Source organism: Cynocephalus volans, chromosome 15, assembly GCF_027409185.1.
Source record: "Cynocephalus volans isolate mCynVol1 chromosome 15, mCynVol1.pri, whole genome shotgun sequence".
Taxonomy (NCBI): domain Eukaryota; kingdom Metazoa; phylum Chordata; class Mammalia; order Dermoptera; family Cynocephalidae; genus Cynocephalus; species Cynocephalus volans.
The window spans coordinates 24,175,795-24,190,015 of NC_084474.1; the positions used below are offsets into that span (position 1 = coordinate 24,175,795).

At 33.3% G+C, this 14,221-nt stretch overlaps 1 protein-coding gene across 3 annotated transcripts in view; it reads left to right on the plus strand.

Moving 5' to 3' along the window:
- SGK3 (serum/glucocorticoid regulated kinase family member 3) overlaps positions 1-14,221 on the plus strand; it is a 129,716-nt gene that overhangs the window by 97,120 nt on the left and 18,375 nt on the right. For all 3 annotated transcript variants that reach the window (XM_063079127.1, XM_063079126.1, XM_063079128.1), the window contains 5 exons: positions 3,629-3,716; positions 6,063-6,112; positions 8,779-8,836; positions 12,987-13,070; positions 13,172-13,303. In XM_063079127.1, the coding sequence (XP_062935197.1) occupies positions 3,629-3,716; positions 6,063-6,112; positions 8,779-8,836; positions 12,987-13,070; positions 13,172-13,303 (412 nt within the window). The remainder of the gene's footprint in view (positions 1-3,628; positions 3,717-6,062; positions 6,113-8,778; positions 8,837-12,986; positions 13,071-13,171; positions 13,304-14,221) is intronic.

Here is a 14,221-nt window from a genome sequence, read left to right on the forward strand (position 1 = left end):
TGACTTGTTTGAAATATAAATCATACATTCAGAGCTTGGATGTGTCTCTTCCTTTGATAGAGTCTGGCATTCAACAAGTACTCAATAAACGGTGGTGGTTATTGTTTTTTTCTGCTGGTATTTTTAAGTGTTACAACCTATAATATATAATAAATACTTAATACTCATTCTGGATCTTGAAATATATATTATAATGATATTATATTTGGTATTAACTTTTGACTAAAAGCAATTCCTTTATTTTAAACTGCCAGTTTTTAAAACATTGTACTGTAAAATATGCAGTTTTTAAGTATATAACTAAATGGATTTTTACATGCATTTACACCTTGTAACCACCACCATTTCATTCAAGATAGAGGACATTTCTAGCACCCCAAAAATAAAAAATAGCCAAGAGTTTTTTAAACTTAACTTTTAACTAACATTTTTTTAAGTGAAATGTGACATTTCATATTTTCTGGATTTCATCATGTTAACAAAACTTTAATTTTCATACTCTTCATTTGAACATCAGATTATTTAAAATAATACAGATTTAAGAGAACAAGAAGAGACGCAATGAGCAAATGTGTCTTGAATACCTACTGTGTGTCTATTATTACTTAGGAAAATGCACTTTAAAAATAATTTTACTTCAGTAGAGAAAAGCTAATTTTTAAAATGACTTTATTAAAATTAAATTTAAGAATTATTTAAAAACCGGAATAAAATGTTGGTATTTCTTTGATGTCTGGATGAAAAAGGGTTTTCTGAGTATATCGGCAGTGAATGAGTAATAAAAACTTTTGAACTCTGAAATCAGAAGTGAAATTGAAAACTAAAAATATAGAAAATGTTGCCCATGATAAAGGACAATAGACTTAACATAGAAAGAGCTCATCCAAACAGTACATACTTCAGGTATATCAAAAGAAAAGAGGGCAAATCACGTGAATGATTTACAAAGGAGATACAAATGGCTGATTAATTATCAGAGAAACTGAACACTTCCTTATACATTTAAGAAAAGAAAATGAAATCAAATGTATCTTATTTTAATTTTATTGCAGTGTCATGTATAGAAAAGTGCCCAGATCATGACTGTATAGCTTAATGAATTATGAGAGACTGAACACACCTGAGTTGTCGCCACCTTCCCCAGGCTAAAAATAGAATATTACCAAGGCCCTGAAGCCCCTCACCCACCTCCTGTCAATCTCTGTTCCTTCCTTCCTTCCCTCCTTCCCAGTGGTAACTGCTACCCTGATTTTCAACAACATAGATCAGTGTGTCCTGTTTTTGAACTTTATGTAAATGGAATCATACAATATGTATTCTCTGTCTGGTTTATTTTCAATGGTGTGAGAGTCATTCTCACATTTCACATTTAATGCTAATAACCAAGACTGGGAGAGTCTTCAGAATGTACATATACTTGTAGGAGACTATAAATTGGTACAGCCTCTCTGGAAATGAGTTTAACAGACTATTTAAGGCCTTAAAATGGTTTATCCAGACCAAGTAATTTTATTTTATAAAATCTGTCCTGAAAATCATAAATGCAGTTCTAGTGTTATTCACAAAGATTGCCAATTATACCCTTATTTACAGTAGTGAAAGTTGTATAGTAAAAAGTTGAAGCCATCTGTATTTCCTAAAGTGGAAGAATCATTGAAGAACTTTTAGTGTATCTGTGTTATGGAACATCATGCATCTTTTGAAAGTAATTGTTTACAGAGTTTTTTAACACCATGGAGAAATACTTATGATGTAATTTTTTAGTGAAAAACAGTAAGAAAAAAATTTAAATATAGCATGATCTTAATTGTGCAGAGAAGAAGACTGAAATAAAATATACCAAAATGTGATTTCCTCTGTGTGGTACAATTGAAGATTCCTACCCCACCTTTTAAAAACTTTTTTATTGAGATAAAATTTACAATTTAACTTTTTTAAAGTATGCAATTCAGTGGTTTTTAGTATATTCACAATGGTGTATAACCATCATTACTATCTAATCCTGTCACCTCAAACCTAATCTAATATTTTCATCACCCCCAAAAAGAAAGGGTACCTCCATATTCTCTCTTCCCCCCAAACCTTGGTAACCACTAATTTACTTTCTGTCTCTATGGATTTGCCTTGTGGACATTTCATTTAAAATAAAATCATACAATGTGTAACCCAGTTTTTGCCTTTGTTTATTTAGCATAATGTTTTTGAGGTTCATCCATGTTGTAGTGTGTATCAATATTTCATTCCTTTTTATGGCTGAATAATACTCCATTGTGTGCAGCCTTATTACACTGAGGTCACAGGTTTGGATCCCCTACCAGCCAGCCACCAAAAAAAAAAAATTCCATTGCAGTGATATACCACATTTTGTTCATCTATTTATCAGCTGATGGACATTTGGGGTGTTTCCCCCCAAATGAATGAATAATATGATGTGAGTATTCATGTATGAGTTTTTGTGTGAACATATGTTTTTATTTTCCTTGGGTATATATGTAGGAGTGGAATTGCTAGGTTATATGGTAATTCTGTGTTTAACTTTTCAAGGAACTGCCAAATTGTTTTTCACAGCAACTGTGCCATTTTATATTCACACCAGCCTTCCCATTTTAAAAAATAAATGTTCATCTTTTGAATTTCTTAAGATGAATCTATATTATTTGTATTGAATTATTAAGAACAGTTTGGGGAGGAGGTACCAGGTGTAGAGATTTAATCATTCTTCAGGGTTGTTATTAGTCTATTCATGGCCCCTCTTTAATTTTAGTCTTTTTTTTCTCTTTCTCTTTTATCTTTATACACATTTATTCATCCCTACTGTTGATGCCCACTTTAATATGTTTGATATATGTCCTTGGGTATCTATGTATCTTTGGAAAATTTAGACTGATGGTTGCTTTGTGTCTGTGAGTTATAGTATTTAATATATATACATAAAAGGTACTGTGCTATGTAGTTCCTTGTTTCTGGCTGCTGACCAGTATTCTCTGTAGGCAGTTACCATAGTTGACTTACTCATTTCTCTGGTGGTAGATGCCTGCTTAGCTTCTAATTCACTACTATAGAGAATGAGCTTCCAGTTTCATGCCTTTCACTGGACCTGTATATAATTGTTTCTATGGTTTATCCCTAGAACTGGAATTTCTGGGCCCTGGGAAAATGCATACACAGTTACACCAAATATTGCCAGATTGTCTTTCAGAAAAGTTGCCTTATTCTGCATTCTCCCTAGCAGTATGTGAGGATGCCTCTTTCCCTATATCCTTACCAACCTTTGGTATTATCTATCTTTCTAACTTTTGCCAGTTAATGGACAGTAAAGTGGTATCTTATTATCACTTTAGTTTTTACCTCTCTGGTTATTAATGAAGTTAAGCATTTTCACAGATTTGCTTGCCATTTGGGTTTCTTCATCTATGAACTGCTTATACTTTTGCCCATTTGTCTTTTGGGTTCCTTATTTTTAAAATTAATTTGCATATTCCTTTTATAATAATGAATATTAACAGATTTTGTTTGGATTTCTTACTGTAAATGCTAATATAGTTACTTCTGTTTTGATTTTCATTTTGAAAGAGAAAAGCTGTAGAAATGCTTTTGAAGTCATAATAAAGTTCATTTTTGTTTTTAGTCCAGATGTCAGAACATTCCTTCGAATGGACAGTCCAAAACATCAGTCAGATCCATCTGAAGATGAGGATGAAAGAAGTTCTCAGAAGGTAGTAAGAGGAATTGTATTTTTTATCAGGAAAAAAAAAAAAAAACATTCCTCAAAGGTGAAATTAGAGGCAACTTAAAGACATTTACTTAAAATGAAGTAATTTCATTCATAATAGATCTTTAAAAATGTCTTTTTCGTAGTGCTTTCTATATTTTCCAACTGTGAATATATATTTTTAATTGAAAAAGGTTAGACTACTCAGATTATATTTTAAAGAATAAAATCTATGTAACCATGATTTTCCATGTTTTGCTACTCAGGTGAGAGTGTGTGTGTTTAGGTCATTTGAACATTGTCTTGCCTTGTTATAGGAGACAGCTGACTTTGAAGAAGGGACCAAACAGAGATTTCTGGGTTCTGGCTCCCATTGTGCCACTGTTGGCTTTAGATCTGAGTTTTGCTTCTTCTTTTCATTTTTTGTCCATAGTGTCTGAAACTTGGACTAGGATCTCTTGAAGTTTTAAAACACTGATAAAAAGAATCTCTTCAAAAAAGGAAAAGAGCCATACTTTGTCTTACAGTTGTATCTATTTATTAAGGATTTTTAAGTGGAAAACTAAATGAAGGTCGTAGCTAGAAAATTTCTTAAGGGCGTTTGGACCTTATTTACAAAGAGAAAAATAGAAGTCAAGAAAAGTCAAGAAACCTATGACCTCAATTAGTGTTCATTCTTTTAATAAATAATACTTCACTCTCAATTTAATGATTAGATGTCATCTTTAAAATAACAGGTAAAGTGAAAAATTGTCTAATTATGTATTCCAATAATTTTCATCATTTCATAAATGTGCTCCATTAGGAAAATCATTGCCAAATAATGAAAACCTAACTATATATTAACATAATTCAGGGGACAAGTTGTCCATGTTGTTTAATGCACACTTAGTTATCTTCCCTCATCTATATAAGAAAAGTTCATTGAATAGAAAATTGATCCAGTTATTCGCACATTCATTAAAAGGATAAGTGTATTGAAATTACAACTTTGTTTGAATTACATTGTCAGATTCTGTGGAACACTGTAATATTTAAACATAAAAGGTTATTCTTGTGTTAAAATTATGCCACAACAGATAGATCTCATTTCATGAACCAGAGTATTTATAATAATATTTTTGCCTCGTGCTAGACTGTTAGGGTTTCATATATTTCTGTCTTCTGGGGATTGAAAATTTATTACATGAAGATTTTCATATAAAGGTATCAGTAGAAAATAAATTTGAATTGTAACTAAAAAGCTGGAGCCACTTTTGTTTTTCATAAGAAACTTATTATACTCCAGAACTTTTGAAGGATAAAAGTATTTGCCCTTTATTTTTAAACATAGTTTGTATTCTAGAAATTATAAGTTTGAAATGAATTTAAGTAAAAATATATATTATATATGTCTCCAGTAAGAAATTTGATAAGATAAAAATTTTGGGTTTTGATTAAGAAGTTTTTAAAAGCTTTTTTGTATTTGTAGCTTATATAAAATATAATTCTATAAGGCACTAGTAAAAGCATACATATTTGAAACATTTATAACTGATTTAATTCTCTGAATGTATAAACAATTTTAAAGGGAATTTGTGTGAGGGAGAATTCATTTATACTCGGATTTTATAAAAAGTGCCCATTCAGACAGGATCACTAAGGTAATCTTTTGGGATTTTGAGATAAATTTCTAGCTAATTATTAGTGGACTCTAAAATCTTTTATTAGTTCCGTTGCTTTATGGCATATGAGGTGCATAAAGATTTGCTTCTAAGTTAATATCAGGGATTAAATTTACTGTGATAACTGTTAGAAAGAGGAAAAAACCTGCCTAAAATTTTGGTACTACCATAGTGCCAGAATTAGAAAGAAAAGCAGTGTTTTCTGTATTTGTTTTAGAAATAATGGTATCTACCATCAAATTAAAACTGAAAATCCAGCTTTGCTATCATCATCATCATCCTATTATTTTCTATCTTTAATGAGCTATTTGAAAAACTGCCATTTTTAACCAATTTTTTAAATAACTTCTCTTAAATTGTGTTTTCAGTACCCACCTCTTCAAGATGCTTTCCCTAGTTTACTTTATTCATTTGCCAACTTTGCACCTGATTTCTGGCTTACTTTTTTCCTTACACCTGCTCTTGAAAGTTATCTTGATAAACTGATTATGTTTATATTGATTATGTGTGTTTCCAAATAAGTCTATACATTTATAAGAATTAAGACCTTAGGTTTCTTTAACACCAAATATCTGTGGCAATACACCAAATGTCTGTGGTATAGTTATGTATATTTTATTTCAAAACATTTGTTGACTGATAATTTTTGAAGCTCCAATAAGAATGTTGTTTTTTTCCCCAAACAGCTACACTCTACCTCACAGAACATCAACCTGGGACCGTCTGGAAATCCTCAGTAGGTTTGATTTTTTCAAACAATCCTTTACCTAAATTTCAGGAAGTTTTTTTTTTTTTTTTTTTTTTTTGAGAGTGTGGAGATATACGTAAATATAACAATTTAGCTGGAGGAATATGAAATATAACTGTAGTCATAGTGAGTACAGTACTGTCATATGCTTGATTAAATTTACTATCTAGCTTTTTGCTGCTTTAGTAGAACCCTGAGGAGATTTTAATCCACAGATTGCTCACTGAAGTCTGCTATTTTGCCATTGTCACTTGTCTGGTTTTATTTTTGTGTGTGGGGGGAAAATCAGTCATCTGTATTTCCCATGGGATCATAAGTCCTGTGAGATACTCGGGATAAAAGCTTCCTTGCAGGCCTAATTGATATTTTTCTGGTGCTCATTGTCGTTAGCACACCCTACTTGTTAGCAGCTTGTTCCAGAATCGTGATGGACATTAGTGTAGTAAAGGCTATTCAACTTTCTTTATCCAGTTTCTTCCATATTCCCATATTTATTTAAGCACAGGGAAACATTTTGAGGAACACAGTCAGAAATGCTGAACAAGACCAGGGGTGGCAAATATAGACTTTGTGGTGTCAACTCCAGCAATTCATTAGACGTGAAGGCCTGGAACACTCAATTCAAAGGATTCCAAAGCCACTTCTTGGCTTAGTTTGAGGTGTGCCGATTGATTAACAACGTTTACATCGGTTGGAAGAGGACTGTAATGTTACCATCCTTACTTGTAATTATCTGTACATGCATGTTGGATTAATTATAAAGTATTCTTTTATTCTGGGATAAAAGAATACTTCTCTCACCATGCTTCTCTCACCCTTTTGGTCTTTTGGAAGAGTGAGTATAGACAGATGGGAGAAGCAGTCCAAGGATGGGTCCTAGGATACTTGAACATCATAAGGTCAGGGAAGAACATGTAACAGAGTGAGAAAGAGTTCTCAGTAAGATAGGAATTTTGGAGTAAGGTGTCCTGAAGTCAGGGGAAGAAAGTGTCTCAAGGAGAAAGGAGTAATTATCTCTGTTAATGTTGCTGATAGGGCAAGTAAAAAGATCAAAAATTGACCACTGAATTTGATAAGTCATTGGTGACCTTTATGAGCAGTTTCAGTGGTGTGGTGGGTACAAGACCCTGATAGAGAGTTCATGAGAGAACTAGAGGAGAGGACAGCAGGTAGAGACTGTGAGTTTACAAAACTTACTTGAGTTTTGCCACAAAGGAAAGCAAAGAAATGGGATGGTAACTAGAAGAAGAAGTTTGGTTTTGAGCATTCTTTTCTGTCTTTTATAGCATTTAGTCAGTGAGATAGTGCATAAATACAAATTTGCTTTAAAGGGTCATCACCAACAGTTAACAATGGGGCCTTGGGTATAGCTTCAGTTAGCCTATTTACCATGTTTGAGAGATTTGCATGTATTTCAGTGTTAAATTTATTTACCTCTTTTTAAAAAGCCATTTTAGTATATCAGCATATGCTTAAAGAACAAAATAGTCCAAAGAGCAGGTTTCTGAAGAAGAAAAATTTATTTAAGTATTTACCTCACTAATCTTTACCTGTTACTACCTGTGTTACTCTCATGTTTCAGTTGACTATATCTTTTAATAATGAATTGAAGGAAACTTCAAGTTTTAAATCTAAATTCCCCTCTCCCTAGTACAACTTAGGAATTCATACTATTGGAGGAAACAACTCTTCTGGCTGCTTAAGCTCAACTTTCTGCTGCCATGTGCTTTTGCCTACATACAGCCAACGCTGTTTTTACCTGATAGGTTAACGTAAATATAAGGACAGTTTTAGTATTATTTCCCTCGCTTTTCTATTCCTGGCTTTCCTATATTACCATTTATGAGAATAAGCGGAGATGTCTTTTATCTCTAATATAAAATGAGTGATTTATACGGAAAACACTGTAATGACTTTTTTCTCTATCAGAAATTTTTCTTAGCATCTTTACTAAGTGTTCCAACTAGTAACTTCCTTTTCAGAAGAATTACCAGATACTAGATGGTCCTTGAAACGTTTTAGTAATTTACATAATTATTCAATTTCCTCATTAACAACACTGGTTTATCTTTAATAAAATTGGTTTAGGTACAATCTACTTTGAGTTCTGAACTATAGATATAAGATCCTTTTCTCCCAGAGAGAATATTATTGAAGTCCCTTTTAAGCAGAACATAACAAGGCTTAAATAAAGTTATAAAATGTTTGATCTAATCAGAAAGATATTATTACCATTCATTATTACCTATTTTATACAAGGGTACTTCAAAAAGTTCATAGAGCAAGGGCCGAGCCCGTGGCGCACTCGGTAGAGTGCTGCGCTGGGAGCGTGGCGACGCTCCCGCCGCGGGTTCGGATCCTATATAGGAATGACCGGTGCACTCACTGGCTGAGTGCCGGTCACGAAAAAACGACAAAAAAAAAAAAAAGTTCATAGAGCAATTTGTACTATCTTTCCATTCTGTTTTTCCACAAACTTTCTGAAGTACCCTCATGTTAAAGATGAGATATTACCAGTGGAAAAGCTGGAGTCATCATGCTGAAGTGCATTGTACCTAACATTTATTAAAGCATAAAGTGCTAAGAAATGTTTAAAAGTTAACATCTTTCCAATTTCTAGGGGGCTGATTCTAGTCATTGTTAATTTATTTCAGTGCTAAACCGAGTGACTTTGATTTCTTAAAAGTTATTGGAAAAGGCAGCTTTGGCAAGGTAAGAATGTTTTTATTTTCTCATTCAGTAAATAAGTACCTAAGGAATGCATGCTTTATATGTGTGAGCCATAGGACATTTTAGTATGCAGGATATGGAGTTAAGATACTTTCCCTTCCCTCAAAGTAGTAACAGAATAATTAAGAAGATAAGGCATCTACTCAAATTATAAATGAAGTTTACTTATTCATCAGGTATTTGTTGAGCACCTAATATATTTTAAGTACCGTACTGGGCCCTGGTTAGATACTGTTGAACAAAACTGACATGGTTACTACCTTTGTGATGCTTAAACCTGGTGGGGAAAATAGTCAGTAGTCAATTAACTGTGCAATCAAGTAAATAATTACAGATAATAATGGACCTGGGAAGGAAATGAAGAATAGGATGAAGTGACAGAGGACAATAGGCAACAGGGGGAAATCCCCACTTAGATGGGTTGGTCAAGGATGGTTTCTTTGAAGATGTGCTGTTTAAGCTGAGGCTAAAAAGACAAAAATGAGCAGCTGTGTAAATAATAGTTTGGGAAGGAAAGGAATGCTTAGAGACTCTGCTTCACAGTGTCGGATAAATCACCTAACTTGATAATATTGCCACACCAAGGAAGGAGACTCACTTGAGGCCAGAGTTACCAGGAAAAACATCATAGATGAAGTTGTCAGAATTATCAAATATATTTAAGTGCTTTTTTTGCATGATACTTCAACCATAGTAAAAATAAATATGTATGTGTTTCATTATATTTTGCTGTATTTATAGCTTTTGATAACTCTACTTTTTTTCCCTGAGTTTCCTTGAGACCTGAAACTGTGACTCCAGTCAAACCCATGTGTGTTTGTTCACTCATTCAACAAATATATATTGACATCCGCTACTTGTCAGGCATTGTGCTAGTTTAGGCAATGGAAAGTTAGAAATGGATCCAGCTCTCAAAATGCCCACAATTCTATTGAGATGCTAGAGATAATCTGTCATTAAAAACAAAACATTATCCTTTGGAAACTTCACGTTTAGATCTAGAGGCTACCAGGAATTGGTTCTTGCTTGTAAGTAAGGTGTACGGTCACAGTTCCTTTTTTTCCATATGGATATGCAGCTGATCCTACAGTTTATGAAAAGATTGTTCTTTTCCCACTGATCTGCAGGGCCACCTTTGTCATATGTTCACTGTTCATATATGCACAGATCTGTTTTTGTATTTTGTATTTCTGTTTCTTTATTTTATATTTTGTTTCATTGGTCTATTGTTTATGCTGGCACCAATACCACATTGTCTTGACAACTGTGGCTTGATATCCAACAGCACAAATTCTTCCCTCCTTATTCTTCTTCAAGAAGATATTCTTATCCCTTTGCATATCTATATAAATTTTAGAATCATGTCAATTTCTGCAAAAATTCTGTTGGAATTTAATTGGGATTGTATCGAATCTGTAGATCAGTGCAATCCCAATTAAATCAAATATGGGGAGAATTGTCATCTTTAAAATATTGTCTTCTAATCCATGACCATGGTATATCCTTTTGTTAATATAGCTCATCTTTAATTTTTCTCAATAATATTTTGTAGTGGTCTGTATAGGATTTTTACACATCCTTAATTAGATGTACTTCTAGGTGTTTTGTCTTTATGCTGTTGAAAACTGGTGTTAATTTTTGAAGCTGAGTATATACATTACTATGATACATTGGTTCAACTCTTAGCTATATATCTAACAGAAACTCATGGGCCGGCCCTGTGGCTCACTCAGGAGAGGGCGGCGCTGGTAGTGCCAAGGCCACGGGTTCAGATCCTATGCAGGGATGGCCGGTGCGCTCACTGGCTGAGCATGGTGCAGGCAACACCGTGGCGAGGGTTGCAATCCCCTTATCTGTAAAAAAAAAAAAATTCATATACCCTAGAAAAGGCATATGCAGGGATGTTGATAACATCATTATTCATAAACAATCTAAATATTTGTCAACAAGAGTAGATACATTGTAATATGTCATGTAATGGAATATTCCACACAGCAATGAAAATATGAAAACTATGTTATGTGCTGCAACACAAATGAATATTACATAATTTAGAGTGAAAGAAATGAGACAGAGACAACTTTATCTATATGATTCTAATTGCATAAAATTCAGAAAAAAGGTGAAACGTACCTGTTTTTGCAAGTCAAGATAATGGTAGTTACCTTTGAGGAGGAAAGGGGTGAGTCATGACTGAGATGGGGCAGAAGGAGGTTTCAGACTACTGGCAGGGTTTTATTTTTTGACCTGGATAGTAGTTACATACATGTGTTTACTTTGTGATAATTTATTAAGCTGTAATGACTTATGAGTTGACTTATGAGTTTTTCTATACCATATTTAATAAAATGTTAAATCTTGCAAAATGGCTAGAAACCAACAAAGTGTGATAAAACATAAACAGAATGTATGAAAAGAAGGAATAGCAAATACATGCAAATTCACAATCTGTTTGAAAATAGAAAAATATATGTGATAAGCTGAACTTAACTAACAGCAATCTAACATTTATTCTAAAGTCTTTTTCAGTGTGTGGTCTTGGTTCCGCTTTCCATTTGCCCATTTGCTTCTTAACTTTCTGTCTGTTCTCCAAATCTGCCACTCTACTGAAAAAAATGCCTTGAAGGGAATCAGTACCTACTAATTACCACATTCTTTGCATTTTCTCAGAATGTACTTGAAGATGAACCAGTCAGAATATTGGAGAAGGAAAAGTTGGGCAGGTGGGAGTCGTTGAGAAAAGGAAAAATTTAAGAAGGAACATTCAACAGAGTCAAATGCTGTAGAGAACAAAAGGATGGGAAATGAGAAAAGTGCCAGTAGTTGAGGAGAGGACATTTTCAACCTGAAGATCTTTTGTCTCCATCTTTCTGAATAATGAACGTTTTTTACTGGTAGACTGTTTTTTAGAACAGTTTTAGATTTACAGAAAAACTGAGCAGAAAGAGCAGTTTCCTGCCTTCCTAACCCCACCCCCACAGTTTGCCTTCTTATTAACACCTTACATTAATATGGTACATTTGTTCCAGTTAATGAACCAATATTAATATTATGAACTAAAGTCCATTGTTTATTCTGATTTGTGTAGTTTTTACCTAATGTCCTTCTTCTGTACCAGGATACCACATTGCATTTAGTTGTCATGTCTCCTTGGCTGTGACAGTTTCTCAGACTTCCTTTGTTTCTGATGACCTTGACAGTTTTGAGGAGTACTAGTCACGAATATTGCAGGATGCTCCTCTTTGGGATTGTCTGATGTTTTTCACATGGTTAGACTGTGGTTAGGGTTTTAGCGAGGAAGACCACAGAAGTACTAGAAAGTAAGGCCAGCAGTATCACTAGTTGCTGTGTCAGGTCATCTCAAAAAGCTTTGAAACATGTCATTTAATAGTTACACAACTTGTGGGTTATCTTGAATCCTTTATAAGGTTTGCAAAACCTTGAGAATGTCTACCTTTTTCAGGAGTGAGTTCTTCTAGGTTTCTCCAGTTTCTTAAAAGTGTCTGCATGCAACCCAGCCCATTATAGAAACTCAGCTATATATGGTGCTTCTTCCTCTGAACTATTCTGAATTTAGAACCTATAAAGAGAAACCTAAAAATGCGGTTGCTCTAAAAAGTTCATGGAAAAATGGAATTAAAGAATAATATGAAAATTTTCGTGAACTTTTTGAACAACAGTGCATTTTGATCACCTAAAAACCATTTCCTTCTTTTTTTATGTAACCATAAAGTTTATACCTCAGTATTTTCTAAGGGCACTCTTCAGGACTCAGGGCTGGAGCCTGCCTGTGTGCACACATGCACACACACTCACCCCTCAAGCAATGTAGATATTGGCACTTAAATTTGGTAAAAATTTCAAATATAAATGCATTAAGTAACAAAGAAATGGTGCCTGGCTATTCAAATAATCAACATTCTTTTCTGTTTCATTAAAATATTTAAAGAAAAGTAGAATTACAGAAATAAGTTCAGTATTTCTCAATTTTCAAAACAAAAAACATATTATCTAGATCCTTCATGGACTTCCTTTTTCCAAAATTTAAGAAGCATTGATTTATTGTCAAGTGAATTATTTCTATGAAAATATTTAAATTTCTAATAGTATACACAATCTTTAACTATGACAGGTTCTTCTTGCAAAACGGAAACTGGATGGAAAATTTTATGCTGTCAAAGTGTTACAGAAAAAAATAGTTCTCAACAGAAAAGAGGTAAAATAAAATAGCTATTGTTTCTCCTAAGCTCATTTTCTCAATTAACAGAATTATTTTCTTATATATAATACAAGTTGATCCTTTACCTTTTTTTCCAGCAAAAACATATTATGGCTGAACGTAATGTGCTCTTGAAAAATGTGAAACATCCATTTTTGGTAGGATTACATTATTCTTTTCAAACAACTGAAAAGCTTTATTTTGTTCTGGATTTTGTTAATGGAGGGGAGGTGAGTTTTATAATTGGTTTTCTAATCGTTTTTCTGTTCTTATAAATTTTAGAAGGACAGTGCATTATCAACAGCTGTTTGTGAGTAGCAACAGTATTCAAGGTGATGACTAAGTATGATGTAAGATGTGGAGAACTGTAATAAGGGTTCTTGAGCATGTGGTATAGTGGGGAAGGTTCATAAAAGAACTTGGAATGAAGCTACAGACTTTATGGATAGATTTGTTGCTAAGGTGTATAGGAAGAATAATATACTGAATAATGTCCTCTTACTACTGAGAAGTGAAAAGAAAAAGAAAAAATATATATACTGAGTAATATTTAGAATAAAACATGATTTGCAACTTAGATAATTATCATTTCAACAATTGTATATAAATATTACTCCAGCCTGTCATTTTCTAAAATGTGTAAACTATCAATCAGATGAGATGATCCTCTAGTAAAGGGCTCTGAGATAAAAAGTCAGTTTTTATAATAAATATTTTATATTATATCCCCTTCTTGGTGATTCACAATATGTTTCAGCATGTTAAAGACTTTGAGAATTTCTGCCTTAAACAAAGGCAGGATTTCTTAAAAGAATTTTTTTTTACTTACTACATAGTCCCCTTTTTTGTTTGAACGAAATCTCTTAATAATATTCCCCAAAACACTGATTCAGAGGGATATTGAAATACACTTTGGGAAATGCTGCTGTTATGATGAAAATTACAGTGGTGCTAACATGTGGCGAGTATTACTTATGAGCCCAGCACTCTGGCTCTTTGTACCTATCATCTTATTGTCACAACAACCTTATAAGACAAAGAAACTGAGGCACAGACAAGCTAGGTAGCTTGTGGAAGTCATGAGGTTAGTAAGTATTGGAGGCAGGAATTAAACTCAGGCAGTCTGGTTCCAGGATCTAGGCAGCTGA